The 13,690-nt window shown below is 41.5% G+C and overlaps 1 protein-coding gene across 7 annotated transcripts in view; it reads right to left on the bottom strand.

The window, feature by feature from the left end:
* RBFOX2 (RNA binding fox-1 homolog 2) overlaps positions 1–13,690 on the bottom strand; it is a 109,353-nt gene that overhangs the window by 14,477 nt on the left and 81,186 nt on the right. For all 7 annotated transcript variants that reach the window (XR_003533704.1, XR_003533706.1, XM_027680355.1 and 4 more), the window contains exons 5-9: positions 7,537–7,629; positions 4,708–4,768; positions 2,304–2,357; positions 2,070–2,162; positions 811–943 (exon numbers count right to left, since the gene is read on the bottom strand). Coding sequence is in view for 5 of the 7 variants with exons in the window: in XM_027680355.1 (XP_027536156.1) it covers positions 811–943; positions 2,070–2,162; positions 2,304–2,357; positions 4,708–4,768; positions 7,537–7,629 (434 nt within the window). In the remaining 2 variants the exon portion in view is untranslated. The remainder of the gene's footprint in view (positions 1–810; positions 944–2,069; positions 2,163–2,303; positions 2,358–4,707; positions 4,769–7,536; positions 7,630–13,690) is intronic.

Here is a 13,690-nt window from a genome sequence, read left to right as displayed (position 1 = left end):
GAATAAAGCATCCTCAGAATCAGAAACAAAAAAAAGACAGTTTGGAAGGGATTTGCTGATTTATCTGTCATTCCATCACATTTACACAAACCAACAAAAATCCCAAACAAAACTCACATATGGACCTAGTTCCCTGTACTTTTAAACAGTGGAATATTCTTTTGTAACAGCATCTATTCCACTGCATTACTAGTGAAAAGTCTGAGGGCAAAGAATGCTAAGGCCATGCATTCACTGCTGCTTCATTGCACTTTTATTTTCCCTACATCCCAAACACTCCCAGCTTTAAATTAATGGACTTGATTAATCTTTGTTTTAAACCTTTTTAAACCGTCTCCAACAAAGAAAGCAAATCCATTGTGGGTAACTGGCTCTCCTGTGTCCTACTGCCAGATGGTGAGGCATGAAGGTAATGGATAATATTCCTCAATCCGGGATATGAAAACGCAAATGGAGTGCAAAGAGCAGAACCTTTTCAGGAATTTTAGATCTTCTCTCTTTGTGTCCTTCTCAGCAGCACTATAACATTTAGGTCAATGGATGACAAACGCCCCATAGACAAATTGAGAAATTATGAGAAGGAATTCATCAGCGCTTGAAGCTGTCACAAGTACTGAAAATTGTTTCAATCAAAAACTCAACACAGAAAAATTTAGATTTGCCCCCACTGGATTCCATCATGTGCAGAATGCTCTGGCACTAGCAATATCTTGACTCTCACCATCCAGACAATTTTAGGGTTTTTTTGTTAACTGATTAGCTATTTGACACAGTTGTGCAGAGCACTCTGCTCTTGTGACCTGTGCTTACCCTGGGTAGGCAGGGATGGCTGTGGGAGGTACCGCCCGGACTGCCCCATACACTGTCCTTCCTCGGCCCCTCAGATGGGCGCCCCGAAACGCGGCTGCTGTGGTGGCTGCAGTTGGATAGGGGAAGCCTGGAACTGTAAAGACAGACAAAGTGGAAGGTGAAAAGGATCTGAGGTCTCTCCCAGAGAACAACCACCTGCTTCAAACAAAGTGACACAATAGCTCCACAGCAGTGGGACGTTTTGCATCAATCCTGCAGAGGGACATGCTTATAACCCAGCAAGCATCCCATACAGACTTCCTTCTACACCATGGCCCTTTGGGGGGAGAAGGGTTGCAGAGAGGCTTGGCATGCAAGAGGTTAATGTTTTGGCATGCCTTACCCACCCCAAACAGGGTTCAAATCCCCCCACCTTCTGACACCGCCATGCAGTCTGGTTAGAGTCTGAGAAGCGCGGGGAGTTACTATCAATACAGCACGCGGTTCTTCCAAAACTGCAGAGGCTCTTTAAAATAATTGGTCAAGAGGCCCTTAAAGTCAACCAACTTACATCAGTCTCTTCCCTCCTTTCCCCTCCCACTCTTTGCCACCCAATCCTCTGTATGTTCATTTTAAAGCCTGAAAGACAAGATAGCCTATATAATAGCAGCAGTAATTTCCCATAAAGTGCCAGTTTACTGAGTCCCCACCTTCATTTAACAAGTGAGACCAATAGCCAGCACCACATATAGTGATGCCTATATTATTACGCTTTAAACTGGAGTAAACTGGCTCGTGATGAAATGATGTAAAACCTCACAGGCATCTGCAAACACGTAATAATCAGATACTGAGAGGGAATGAGTCCCAGGGCATAAACCAAACCCAACCCAACGTGCGTCCAGGTACATGCCACTAGGGGCCCTGCAGACTTGCAGTTTAGCAGCTTGTATAATATGTACTTTAGGGATTTGTCTGTTTGGTTTCTTCGATTTCTAAAGCAGGGCAGGGGGGCAAGAGAATGGCCTATTGCTCACAGACACCCTCCCCTTGTTCTGCAGCTTCCTCGTTGTTCAGAAAGACACATTCAGTAGTACAGCAACACATTGCAGATGAACAAGTTACAGCAACTGCACAGTATACTTTGGCTCGAGGTGAACTCATTCCCAGCGAGACCCATCCTTTCAAGTATATATTATACAGACTGGAGAGAAGAAGGGTAACAGGTCATTGTTAACTCAAGCACAGTAACAATATAGGGGTCAATGGGGGTTACTTACTGATTAAAGGAATGTAAGTGTTAATACCCCCCCTTCCTGAGAGGGGCACTGCAGCGTCATTGCCGAGCGAGACATCTGCTTGAAAGCTGGACGCTATTTTAATTTTAAAAAGAATAAAAAAAGAAAAAACAAAACAAAACCATAAAAAGGTTATAAAGAAACAGTAGATTAAGAACATAAACAAACACCACTGCAGTTAAATGGCAGAAGTGGAAGTGTCTACTTAAGCTCTACCTGCATATAACTCAGGGCCGTACACCGCTCCAACCACAGGACTCAACTTCCAACCTGAAACAACAAAGACTGCAGTGAATGCCAAAATCTACACCAAGAGAAGGAACGGGCAGCATGGGTAGGGGGAACGGTCTCTTGCATGCGCCCCCAGCTTCACATGCATAGCTCTTTCCAATTTCTGCTTCGCCTCAATCCCCCTTGGTGTAGATGGAGGCCAACTGCCTTTTTCTAATGTCAAGTTCTAGGTACAGGTCGCTGTATCAGAGGGAACAGCAAAACATCAGCTGATCCACAGCACGGCAGAGGCACTGCTGAGGGAATGCCAACTGCCTTATACGCATATTCGCCGTGAGCACCATGCGACCTGGCATTCCCTGCTGAACCTTGCTGCCAACTCCTCCCTCCTTTACTGGGAACACCACAGATCCAAGCCCTATCTAAAGCCACTGGCCCAGACTGTCATCTCAGGCAAGTCAACCTATAGCCTTGAATTCTCAAAACACCCTTCTGTCTTGTTTCCTAGAGAACTGCTGAAAAATAAGTGTCTGAATTTCCTCATTAACTGCATTATACAACTATGGTTCATAAAGACAATTTGCATTCTATTCATCTCACATTTTCTTCTCTCTGTTATTTTAGTATTTCCTGTCTTCTTTGTGCTGCTTTTCAGGTGAAAGCCTTCACAGAGAACTGATTTTAATATAATCTGGATAACTGGCAAGAACTGCAAATCATCAACATAAGATGATTCCCTACAAGAGAATAGGGTTAAAAACTATGGGTATGAGGAGGAACATATTTCCAGTCAGATCTAGAAACCTATCTGTCCTTTCCCCCTCCATCTCTCCAATAGGGGAGAGAAGGGGTGTAAAGCTAACAACATAATCGGGTTAGCTTCCACAAAGCATTCCTTTCAGGAAAGATCTCAGCTGTTCAGCTAGGAATCACACAGGCTTTATTATTTAAATAAATCCATACCCTTCCTCTGTCTTGGAGCCCTGGTGCACTTACTGAACTTTAACACCTCAAACCACTCTAGAAATCAAACTTTGTGAACTGCAGCCCATCAACGGCATCCCTTCATCTGCTGGCAGGTTATCAATGAGAGATGCAGTGCAAGCTCCCTCTATAAGAACAGGCAGGCTTCTGCTGCACTGCCCACCTTGATGGCAAAATGCTCCAGTGGCTGCAACAAGTGGACTGGGAATCAACTCTCAAATTTACTAACAGTTGTACACCCACTTGTCAGTATGCCCTAAGCCTGGCCTAATACTAAGTACTTTTGCATAGGTTTGAAGCTGGCTTTAAACTGCTGGCTGCAAAAGCAAAATATTCTTGCCTCTTATCAGTTTCATAAGTACACAAAGTTTTGTTACCAAACAGTCACATGCATGACACTTTAGGCCCTTGTTTTCAGGACAATATAGCATGGTTGCATTGCCTTTTGCTACAAAATCCTTTTAGGTACTGAAACTCAGAATCCCAGCCCTTTTGCCTGGCCCCGTTTCCCCAGCTCTGCACCCAAAATAAGATTTATTTGCCAGGAGCCACTCAACAAGTTAGCAGCAGAGGCACATATAAAATTTTTATCTTCTGACTTCAGAGTCTTACGTTATAATCAAAAAAGGTTCTCACACTAGCAACTAACTACCTGTACACAGTTTCCTGCCTTGCTGAAGCTGTTTGGGAACATTTTCAGACCAAAAAGAACTTTCCTGCCTGTTTCAGGACAAGGACTCAGATTCAAAATCTTTATCAAAGCAGCATTCATTTCTGCTGGGAGAATGACTTTTTATGCTATATATGCCTATGCAATAAAATTATTGTACAGAGAACCACCAAGATATCCCGATGAAACAGGATTCTTCATTATCCAAACAACTTGGCCTTTCTCTATTTAAGTTTACTAGAAAATGACTGAACACAAGCAAAATCCATAACAAAAAGCGAGCACACAAGCAGTGCAAAGCCTCTGTTTTCCTGGTTGCTTGGGGACAGCTGTAGTTTTACAGACAGAACCTAAAGTGAGATATAGCTAATTACGCATCTTAAGTTATGCTTCTGCATTCATATTTAGGTATCTACATGATGGCAATGAGACTAAGGAGCACTGCACATCCCCCTGTACAGCATCAGCTTGCAGTAGTAGGGCAGGCAACTCATCACTCCTTGGCATCTTTACTTAGCTTGGCCACATCAGGCATATCCCTACTTCTCTTTCTCCCCACTTCTCCATCTGGAAAATGGTATTTCTCCACAAAAACTTTCAGGTTATACTGAAGAATAAATTAGGGTTTGTGGGGTTTTGTTGGTTTCTTTTGGTCCTGAGGAAAGGTCATGACTTTTCCCTTTCGTCTTTCTTCAAACGTTTCAGCTCATCAGTAGTACAAACAGTCTCTCTTACCATTTGCGTAAGGTGTGACCATCTTCTTATTGGTCATCACTCGTGCAGTGGCGTTGTTAACCTAAAAGTAAGAAAGGGGAGGGGGAGGAGAGGGAAGGAAGCATAGAACGTTAGGGAAAATGGTGGAAAACTCAGATACCACACATACACACACACACAGTATATTTCTCTGAGCAAAAAAAATTAATTTTACATTAATGCAATCTTTAAATTACTTTTAACAGTTGCCATTTAATTATAAAAGTTACAGCTAAATGTGGCATTTTAAAATTATGCATTAAACAAAAGGCCAACGAGAGTAAAGTGCAGATTCTCCACCACCCTGCCATCCTTTGGCACAGGATTATTCACAGCTCAGTGATCCAAAGGGCAAAATTTGATGTTTTGTCCAGGTTCTGTTCAAGAGGCAGCAATAATTTCTGCAGCCCAGGGCAGGGGAACTGAACCAGGTGACACACAAACTGACCTGTTTCTCAAGCTCAGTGCTGGAATTGGGGCCCAGCAGGTCTCTGGCAGGCATGCTTTTGGATAGAAAAAGGTAGCTGGGAGTCCATCAGCTTTAGATTTGAACTCCCAAGGCTTGAGGAAGTCTCTGGAACACCACCAACTGTTTGGATGGTCTATATTCACTGATTTCTTCCCCATAATTTTAAAATCTTTTTCCAGATTATTTTTTCCTTGTCACATATCTCACAGAGCAAAAAGAAGAAATACAAAGCAGCAGACCTGGGTCTTTTTTTGGTTTTATTGTGCTCTCCACCCTCTTTGCAGAGCCCTGTATAGTTCCAAGCAGTTTGATTGCTCAAGCAAGTGGGGTGTTACCACAGAGATGGCGCTGATAAAGAAAAGATGGACTCGTTTGGAAGCCAAGTTACTGCAGCCTCATGTCAGACAGCCTCAAAGTTCCTGCAAGGAGGGTGAAGTCTTATGTATCATCAATAATTTACCAAATCCCACGCCAAATGGGAATTGAGGCCAGGGTGAAGAAGAAAAAATAAAAGCTGCCTCGGGCCCTTGAGATGTATGGATGGCAAGCATACACAGGGTGGGGAGTCCAGAGCTACATTTTACTCTTGTTTCAGCCCCAAAACAATAGAAACATTACACATTTAAAAAGAGAGAATGGGAAACAACAATGATGAGACTGAGAGCATGCAGTTAAACACACACAGATAAAAAAAGAAAAAGAAAAAAAACCACCACAATTGATTCAGAGGGTGGGGAGGGGAGGAGTGAGGGGATAGGGTCTCACAAACAATCATTTAGATGGAGCGAGTGCCTGAAATCAGCTGCTACAGCAAAGTGCAACACAAGCACTTAAAGGAAAAATTGCCAGAACCGATCAGAAACCACCAGTCAGCAAAGAGACCAACAGCTGCATTTAACTTAGTAAAGAAATAAACTGGGGAGGGGGGAGAAACAAAAAGAGAGAAAACAAACAGTAACAGCTACAAACAGGTCTCAGATAGAAAGAGCAGCAGAAAGAAGGGGCAGGAGAGAGAGAAGAGGAAATGGGTGCATTAATAAAAACCAGCCAAACTGGAGTTCAGTAACTCTGAGTAAGATGTGCAAGGGGAAATCACCATGAAGTCAGTAATCAAACAGCTCAGACTGCTACAAAACAATATGTACATCCAAAGTCCAGGCGGCATTACTCAACAGCATTGAAAATAAAAGGGGGAGAAGGGGGAAGGAGGTGGGTGGGGACAACAAGTCAAATCACATTTCGTAGTGTTAATGTGAGATGGCAGATGGATTTTTCTTTCTTAATTTTTTTTTGTAATTTTAAGAAAAATTTAAAAAGAAAAAAAAAGAAAAAAGCTTCTTCTCTAGCGCTTTTGTTTCACTTACCGCCAACTTGTACCATCGCCAGCATTGTGTATAGTTACCATGGAAAGAGTGAGTCAAGTGAAGGGCCCTAAACGCTAAACCATCGGAAAGGGAAATAAAAAAACAAAACAAAAAAAAAAAGCAAAATATGCAGACATCTTACTCAAAAACGGTGGCTTTTTTTGTTTCAATATTCTTACTTTTTGGTTTTTGGGTTTTTTTGGGGGTTTTTTTGTTTGTTTTTTTTGTTGTTGTTGTTGTTGTGGTTTTGGTTTTTTTTTAAGAAAGAGGGAGAGACGGATGATGCCAGTTAGCCTTCAACACAGTGGAACACCAAACTGGTCAACACCAGGCATGCCCAACATCTGGCCATGTTGGCCAGCCGCACATTAACCCTTCCCCCCCCTGCGGCGAGAGCTAGAAGCTTTAAGGATTAGCTTTCACCGAGCCTACTTTTGACCATGGGCAGGTCAAGAAACCAGCAATGTGTATAGCACAGCCCACTTGGGGCTTCTGCCCCCATGTCTCCCAAACCCTCCCCACCACAGGCATCATCTCACACTTGCATGGAGGAGAACTGGCCTCAGAGGAAAGAGAGGATACTGACTGGCCCCCTGCTTTCTTTTTTGGACACAGAGTTAGAAGTTGGACAGTACTCTTTCAGTTAGTTTTGTTCAGGCCTGGTAACAGGAAATTGGAGCCTCGCAAACTGAAGCAAAGGAAAAATCAAGACAGCAGAAGGGCAAAAATTTGGAGTGGGTGGGAATAAAACATAGTAAAAGAAGAAAGAAAAGAAAAAAATACCCAAAACAACAATAAAAATATTCTGTAAAGGGTGTAAACTTCTATACATTTCAGTGCAGGGAGGTGAAGGACACAGACACAAACACACACGCACACACGAGACTGGGATCCAAATGTGAAATAAGTGAGGCAAGACACAAAAAGAAATCAAAAGAATAAATATAAAGAAGAAATTGAATTACTGAAGACATGCACCTCGATTTTACGGCCCTCTACCACGGTGCCGTGTAATTTCTCCCTGGCCCTGTCTGCATCAGCACTATTCTCGAAAGTTACGAACCCGAATCCCTGCATGCAGCGGGAGAAGGGGGGAAAACATGCACATCGTTATATATTGAAATACTGATCTCTAGGTAAATAGAGAAAAAATATCACAGTATGAAATCAACATCAGCACAACTCAGCAATAACCTCCTAGAGTCACATTGTTGGTTCATGCATGTTTCATAAATGAAAGAAATTAAATTCAATAAAAAAGGAACCGTAATCATAATAAGAATAATAAGAGTAATTAAAAAAAAAAGAAAACATAAAAGCAATTGAGGCCAGACCAAAAAAGAAGTACAAAGTTACTCGAGACAATTTTTCATTTTGTTTTGTTTGGGTTTTTTTTGTTTAAAAACACTAAACCCTGCTCCAACATAGGCAAGCTGGTCAAGCCCAAGCAGGGCTTCTCTCCCCTCTGCTAATGAACACATGCTTTGCAGGACCCCCACCCACCCCAACACAGTACAGGACATTGAGCAGCACTTGGTTCTCTTGAGAAACTGCTACAAGAGCAAGCAGCAATCTGAGTTCATGCCTGGCATCAGGAAGTCTGTGAAGCTTTGGGCAAATCAAACACTGAACCTTGCTTTTTCCACCTGTAAAATGGAGACAATAATAATTACCTACCTTAGAAAACTGTTGAGAGGAAGGGCTCTTTGTAAAGCATCCCTTGTAAGCTCTTCGGGGCACATCTCATGTCTACTCCTAAGCCTGTAACTTCCCTAATGACATGAGACCCTGAAAGTAAGCAGGGCTTCTAGGTGGCATCATCAAATAACATTACTTAATGTGAAGATTTAGAGTATCACATACTGTAGTGTCAAAATCTTCACATATCTGAGTACTGTGTTGGACTTGACTGTAAATCTAAACACCTGAATACCAATTCATCGGTCAAGGGAGGTTTTGTCTGACACTGCTGACCCACTTCTACCTCCCTCCTACCCTGCTACCCACCTTACTTGGCTTTGTTCTGAGATGGCAACCTCTGGGCTGTGGATAGCAACAGATCTCTGCCTAGTTAGACCAGAAAGCTTCAGAAAAATTGACATGCCCCGCTTGGCACAACCACAAAGGCTCAAGGACTGCCAAAATGTCGCTTTAGCTAGACGAATTTAGGTTTACCGCATCCATGAAGGCACACACAACACGCCTGTCCTACATGCTCATGCTGCTGCCAACTCGTGCAGTCGCGTAGCAGGGCAGGGTAAGAGATCATGCTTCCTTCCACAGAGATGAATGCGCTGACATTAAAAAGAGAGCCAACATGACTAAGTGAATTAGGATTTTAACTAGTAACAAATGGCATCTTAATACAGACAACTGTGATGAGATACTCTTCGTGCCATTACAGAGAACAGACACAAACAAAAAATGTTGTTGCATTCTCCTTTTAGGGTATCTTAAGAACAGAAGTAATTGGCTCCTGTGGCTTGGTATAAAGCAAATACTGATTTAATGTACTGGTTTCATCTCCACTAGCTTCAATACCCTCAGGAGCAGAACAACAAAGCTTACATTTGATGCAATGGAAACTCACAATGTTCATTGAAAAGCAAGGTGATGAGAGTGATCTACAGCTATGCCTGTCAGGGAAATGGCATGCTAGCCACTTGGCCTCCTCCATGCGCCTTGGGGTCCCATGTGTATGGACTGGACACCCCAAAAAACAGACAGCATAATGATTTCTAAGCATTGTTAGCAATGAGACACAAGCAAGCCATTATTATTCAAGTGCTTTTTAAAGGTCTTTACAATACTAATCAAACAGTCCGAGCCATTTGACAAGCTGGCTTTTACAACCCACAGCTAGGTTTCCAGCACAAAACTCTTACACATTTGTAAAATGCAGGGTTGGGGTTATTTGGGTGTTCGTTGTTTTTTGGGTTTTTTTGGGGTTTTTTTTGTTTGGTTGGTTGGTTGGTTTGGGGTTTTTTTGGGGGGGTTGGTTTGTTTGTTTTTTTAACTTCCCCCAAACCTCAAAGAGCAATAATAAAAGAACTTAGCAAAGTAGTGCAATGTTGAGATCAACAAGAGTGCTTCTTTGGGCTCCAACCCAATAATCTACAGCTTCAGATAATTTCATTTCTCCAGCTATAAATAAGGAGCTATATAAATATCAAACTGATGCCTTTTTCAGAACAGCATAAAAGTTTGCTGTTTAAATGATTTAAAATCAGAGCTACAAGACACAGGGGCTAATAAAACAGTCCAACTGCACATAACTCTCAAATATGTCACAGAGAACCAAAGGGGGTACAGGGGGTGTAATAGCAGAGCTGATTATGAAGGAATAGGGTATTGTGTCTGCTTCAAAGAACCCCTACAGAGAAAGGCAAGCCTGAGAAATAGAGCAACACCTTTCCCTCTGGTTCTGTATAATGGGGAAAAAGCATCTTCTAAAGGCTGGAGGAGGAGGGGAGGTAAGGACTGCAACACGAATCTCTATTTCCCTCTTCTCTTTTTACATTAAAATTTCTGTTTGTTCTAGACAAGCCTGTGGAGACTGAATGAAATTTATGTCTTCGATGATGATGTGAACTGAAAGCTGGAGTGCAGATGGAAGGTAATTTTTTAGACATTAATCTGTGCAGGCTAGAACCAAACTAAGACTATTTTAATTCACATCTGCTTGCAATTAGTGAAGTCTGTATGGTTTTTTAAAAAACTACATTAGCATTAATTATCTTTAAACTGAGTAGGAATTTTCAGTATTTTTATAAGTTGACTCAAGGTAGCATACAATCCACATGCACACTATAGGAATATAATTAACAATGTGAATTAAACCAGAATTAATCTGATTCAGAACAACATAACTAATTAACTATATTGACAGATCAGTCCTTAGCTTGTGCAACCCTCTTTGTTGAGAACCATTTAATGTCAATGCTGAATTAATGCTTTATATAGTTGACTATGGCAGAGTCAGTATTTGTGCCCTCTTGGTTTGTCATATTAATGCATCTCTTACACATTCAAATTTTCATCAGGAAAAACAGGTGAGCTATGCTTGACATTTTTGTTATTTCAAAGTTTAAAAACTAGCAATTATATATATACACACATATTTTTGATGTGGGAGAGAAAAAAGCACATACATATACTTTTTTTCCTTCTCATAGATGACCTGTAAAGAATAGGGATTAATTTGTAACTACACATATACAACAAACAATTCTCAGTTTTCCCTCCTCAAGGTTGTCTTGACCTTGGAAAAAAAAAAGAAAGAAAAGAGGAAGGAAAAAAAAGAGACGGCAGGTATCCAATAATCCAATATTTACTAGCTTAGCTTTATAGCAGGTACTGGATTGCTCCATAGTAGTAGGTATGGAGCCAGAGGAAGGGAAGATCCTGGATAAAAAAAAGACTTAGGGCTTCTAAAATTTAGATTATACAAATAGCTTGGGTTTAATAATGCTGTTATGATAACAAGGCTTAAATTTTCAACAATTCCTCCCCATCAATAACTGCCAGGAACTTCTCCCAAGCAGAAAATAAGTTTGACCCAGCAAACACTAAACTCCAACAATATTTTTAGGATTAGTGAGTAATTTGCAGTACCAGACTAACCCCTTTTTACCCAAAGGTTTATTGAAAGGGCCTGAAGAGACCGAGTAACTGCCACCCTTTTAGTCTGGCCTCAGACTCTGCAATAAATAACAAGCAACATGATGAGCAGTGAAAAAAAAAATAATAAATGTATATATAGTATTTGAACGTTTCCATCTCTGAAGAATGAGAAAGAAAATTTACCATGTAACCGTAAAGGGAGAAATCAAAAGCAGACGGTTCTCCTGGGTGTGGCCAGAACACAGAAATTAAACAAAAAACAACAACAAAAATAAAATAAAGTAAAATAAAAAAAATAAAACCAAAGAAAACTAAACAGAGCCCCTTGAAATCCATGCACTGTTATCCCTTTGTTTGTCATGGAGTTTAGATCAGTCACCCCAGCAGCAGCATCTTTGCCTTGTACCACTGGAGCACACAGCCAGCAACCAGCCTTGCTGTCATCTGCTGCTGTGCTTGGTTCTAACCAAGTTTTTTTCTTTTGTTTCTTTTCCTTTATTTCCATAATAAACAAACTTTTAGAAGCCTGAAAAAAACGGCCAAAGAGGCAGCAGTTTAGGCTACCTGTTTGCAAGACATTTGGAAAGACTAGGAGGGTTTCAGCTATAATCCACCTGAGATGAGGAGGACTGAATGCACCGACAGCATCACAGCAAAAAATCCAGAAAACACATTACTGAAGTCGCATACACAAATGTACCCTTCAGTTAGTGAGAATCAGCATAAAACAAGCTGCCACCATTTCAGCAGCTCTTCCAGCTCCTCCCTGCCCTGTGCCTCACTTCAAGTGCGTTAAAGCATACGTGTAAAACACCCATCCATGTACCTGTGAGTATCTGGTGAGGCAGATACAGGAATTAATCTGACTAAAAAAATGTAAATGTATCTTCAAAAAAAACCTGCAGGGCTATTTTTAAGCTGTATCATTTCTACAGTCCGGCTTGTGTCACTCCACTGCCGATCCTTGCTGCAGAACAGAGGAGGGGGCAGAGGCCGGCAGTGGGCAGCAGGAATCCAGCCAGCACTGACCGCTGTGCAGTGAGAGCTTGGGGCTTCAGGGCAGCTCCAGCCAGCCCAGGTCAGGGGCTTCATGGTCCACGTCATCCCCGGCTGTGTGCTGCTCCTCCTCCCTTCAATCGATCGTGAATCTCACTGTGTGGTCTGTGAGTTCAACAGGCTGAACTGGCTGAAAAGAAGCTTATTTCTCTCTCTCTCTCTTCCTACTGCATCAGTATTTTGCCAGTTTAGCACCCTAGATTCAGTTCCCTACACAGTGACACGAGCACTACTGGGAAGGTGCTCCCACAGGAGCAGTAAGCCAGCTTATACTATGAAAACATCAACTTCACCCTGAAATTCAAGTTTAAATAAACCAGTTCGGTGTATGGACTAATTTAACTCGTTAGTTTAGTATTGCAGACTTCAAGGCATAAAGCTACTACAGTGAACTAGGATAAGGGGATACCAGTCATGTCTCCTTCATGCCACTGGCACTCTAACGGGATTTGGTGACCTGAGAAGGTCATGCTGGTTGCCAGTACTTAATTTGTTTTTAAGCCTCTTTGTGTTAACAACAAATTTGTATTTCTGGCTCAACTGATGAAATCTGAACAAAATTTATAAAAATAGAATTCAAATGAAAATAAGACCTCTAATTCATTTTATGTAAGAAGGGGCTTTCCACTGATGGGAAACTAGGCCCAGAACAAGAGTGGCTCAACTCAAAGCACCTAATCCATTAAAAGAGAAGTAAATGCACATGCAAGCATACAGTCTTTAAGGCTTAATCATCAAAACCTGTATTCATATTTTTATCTTAACTTACAGTTAACTGCAAACATAAAATCCCACACAGCTTCCTGCACAAGCTTTTAGTTAGGACAGGTTTACTTACATAAATCCAAACACCAATAGATGCAATTTCTTTGTGAAGACAAGATGTAACCTACCATACAACTAAGTTTTTAATTAAATATGAAGCACTTCAAGTCACTTCAGTCCTATATAGGAACTTGGAGATCTGGATCTTCCAAGTGAAAAGCAGTGAGGGACAAACTTACAGTATCCTGAAACCATGAGCCCATCTGCACTGATATGAACTCTTATGATTTAAAAAGCTACTAAAAAAAAAAAGCTCCCTATTCAGCTAAGATTTTGCTATGTGCTTACACACTCTTGGTCTCTGAATGTCATCGAGGACACATCTTGGAATGCCACATGGTACACAGCTGATGAGCAAAGAGCTTGGATTCCCTTCCCCTGCAGCTTTATGAATGCCACAGGGTACTCGTTACACAGGCAGACTGCATTAATTCTGCAAATATGTCCACTTGTTCAGTTCAGCACAATAGTGATAAAATACGCATCTAGAGGATGCATCTCCACTAACCAAACGAGCAGGAATCCTCTCGACTTCCTCTGGAGGTGTTTTATTCACGGTTCAGTGAAGTGCAACCATGGGCAGAATGCTATTTAAAGGCACTTGATACGAGTCAGAACTAGAAATGTA

Source organism: Neopelma chrysocephalum, unplaced genomic scaffold (genome assembly GCF_003984885.1).
Source record: "Neopelma chrysocephalum unplaced genomic scaffold, ASM398488v2 Primary Assembly neopelma1_59, whole genome shotgun sequence".
In the NCBI taxonomy this organism is placed as follows: Eukaryota; Metazoa; Chordata; class Aves; order Passeriformes; family Pipridae; genus Neopelma; species Neopelma chrysocephalum.
This window is presented reverse-complemented; position numbering and strand designations above follow the sequence as displayed.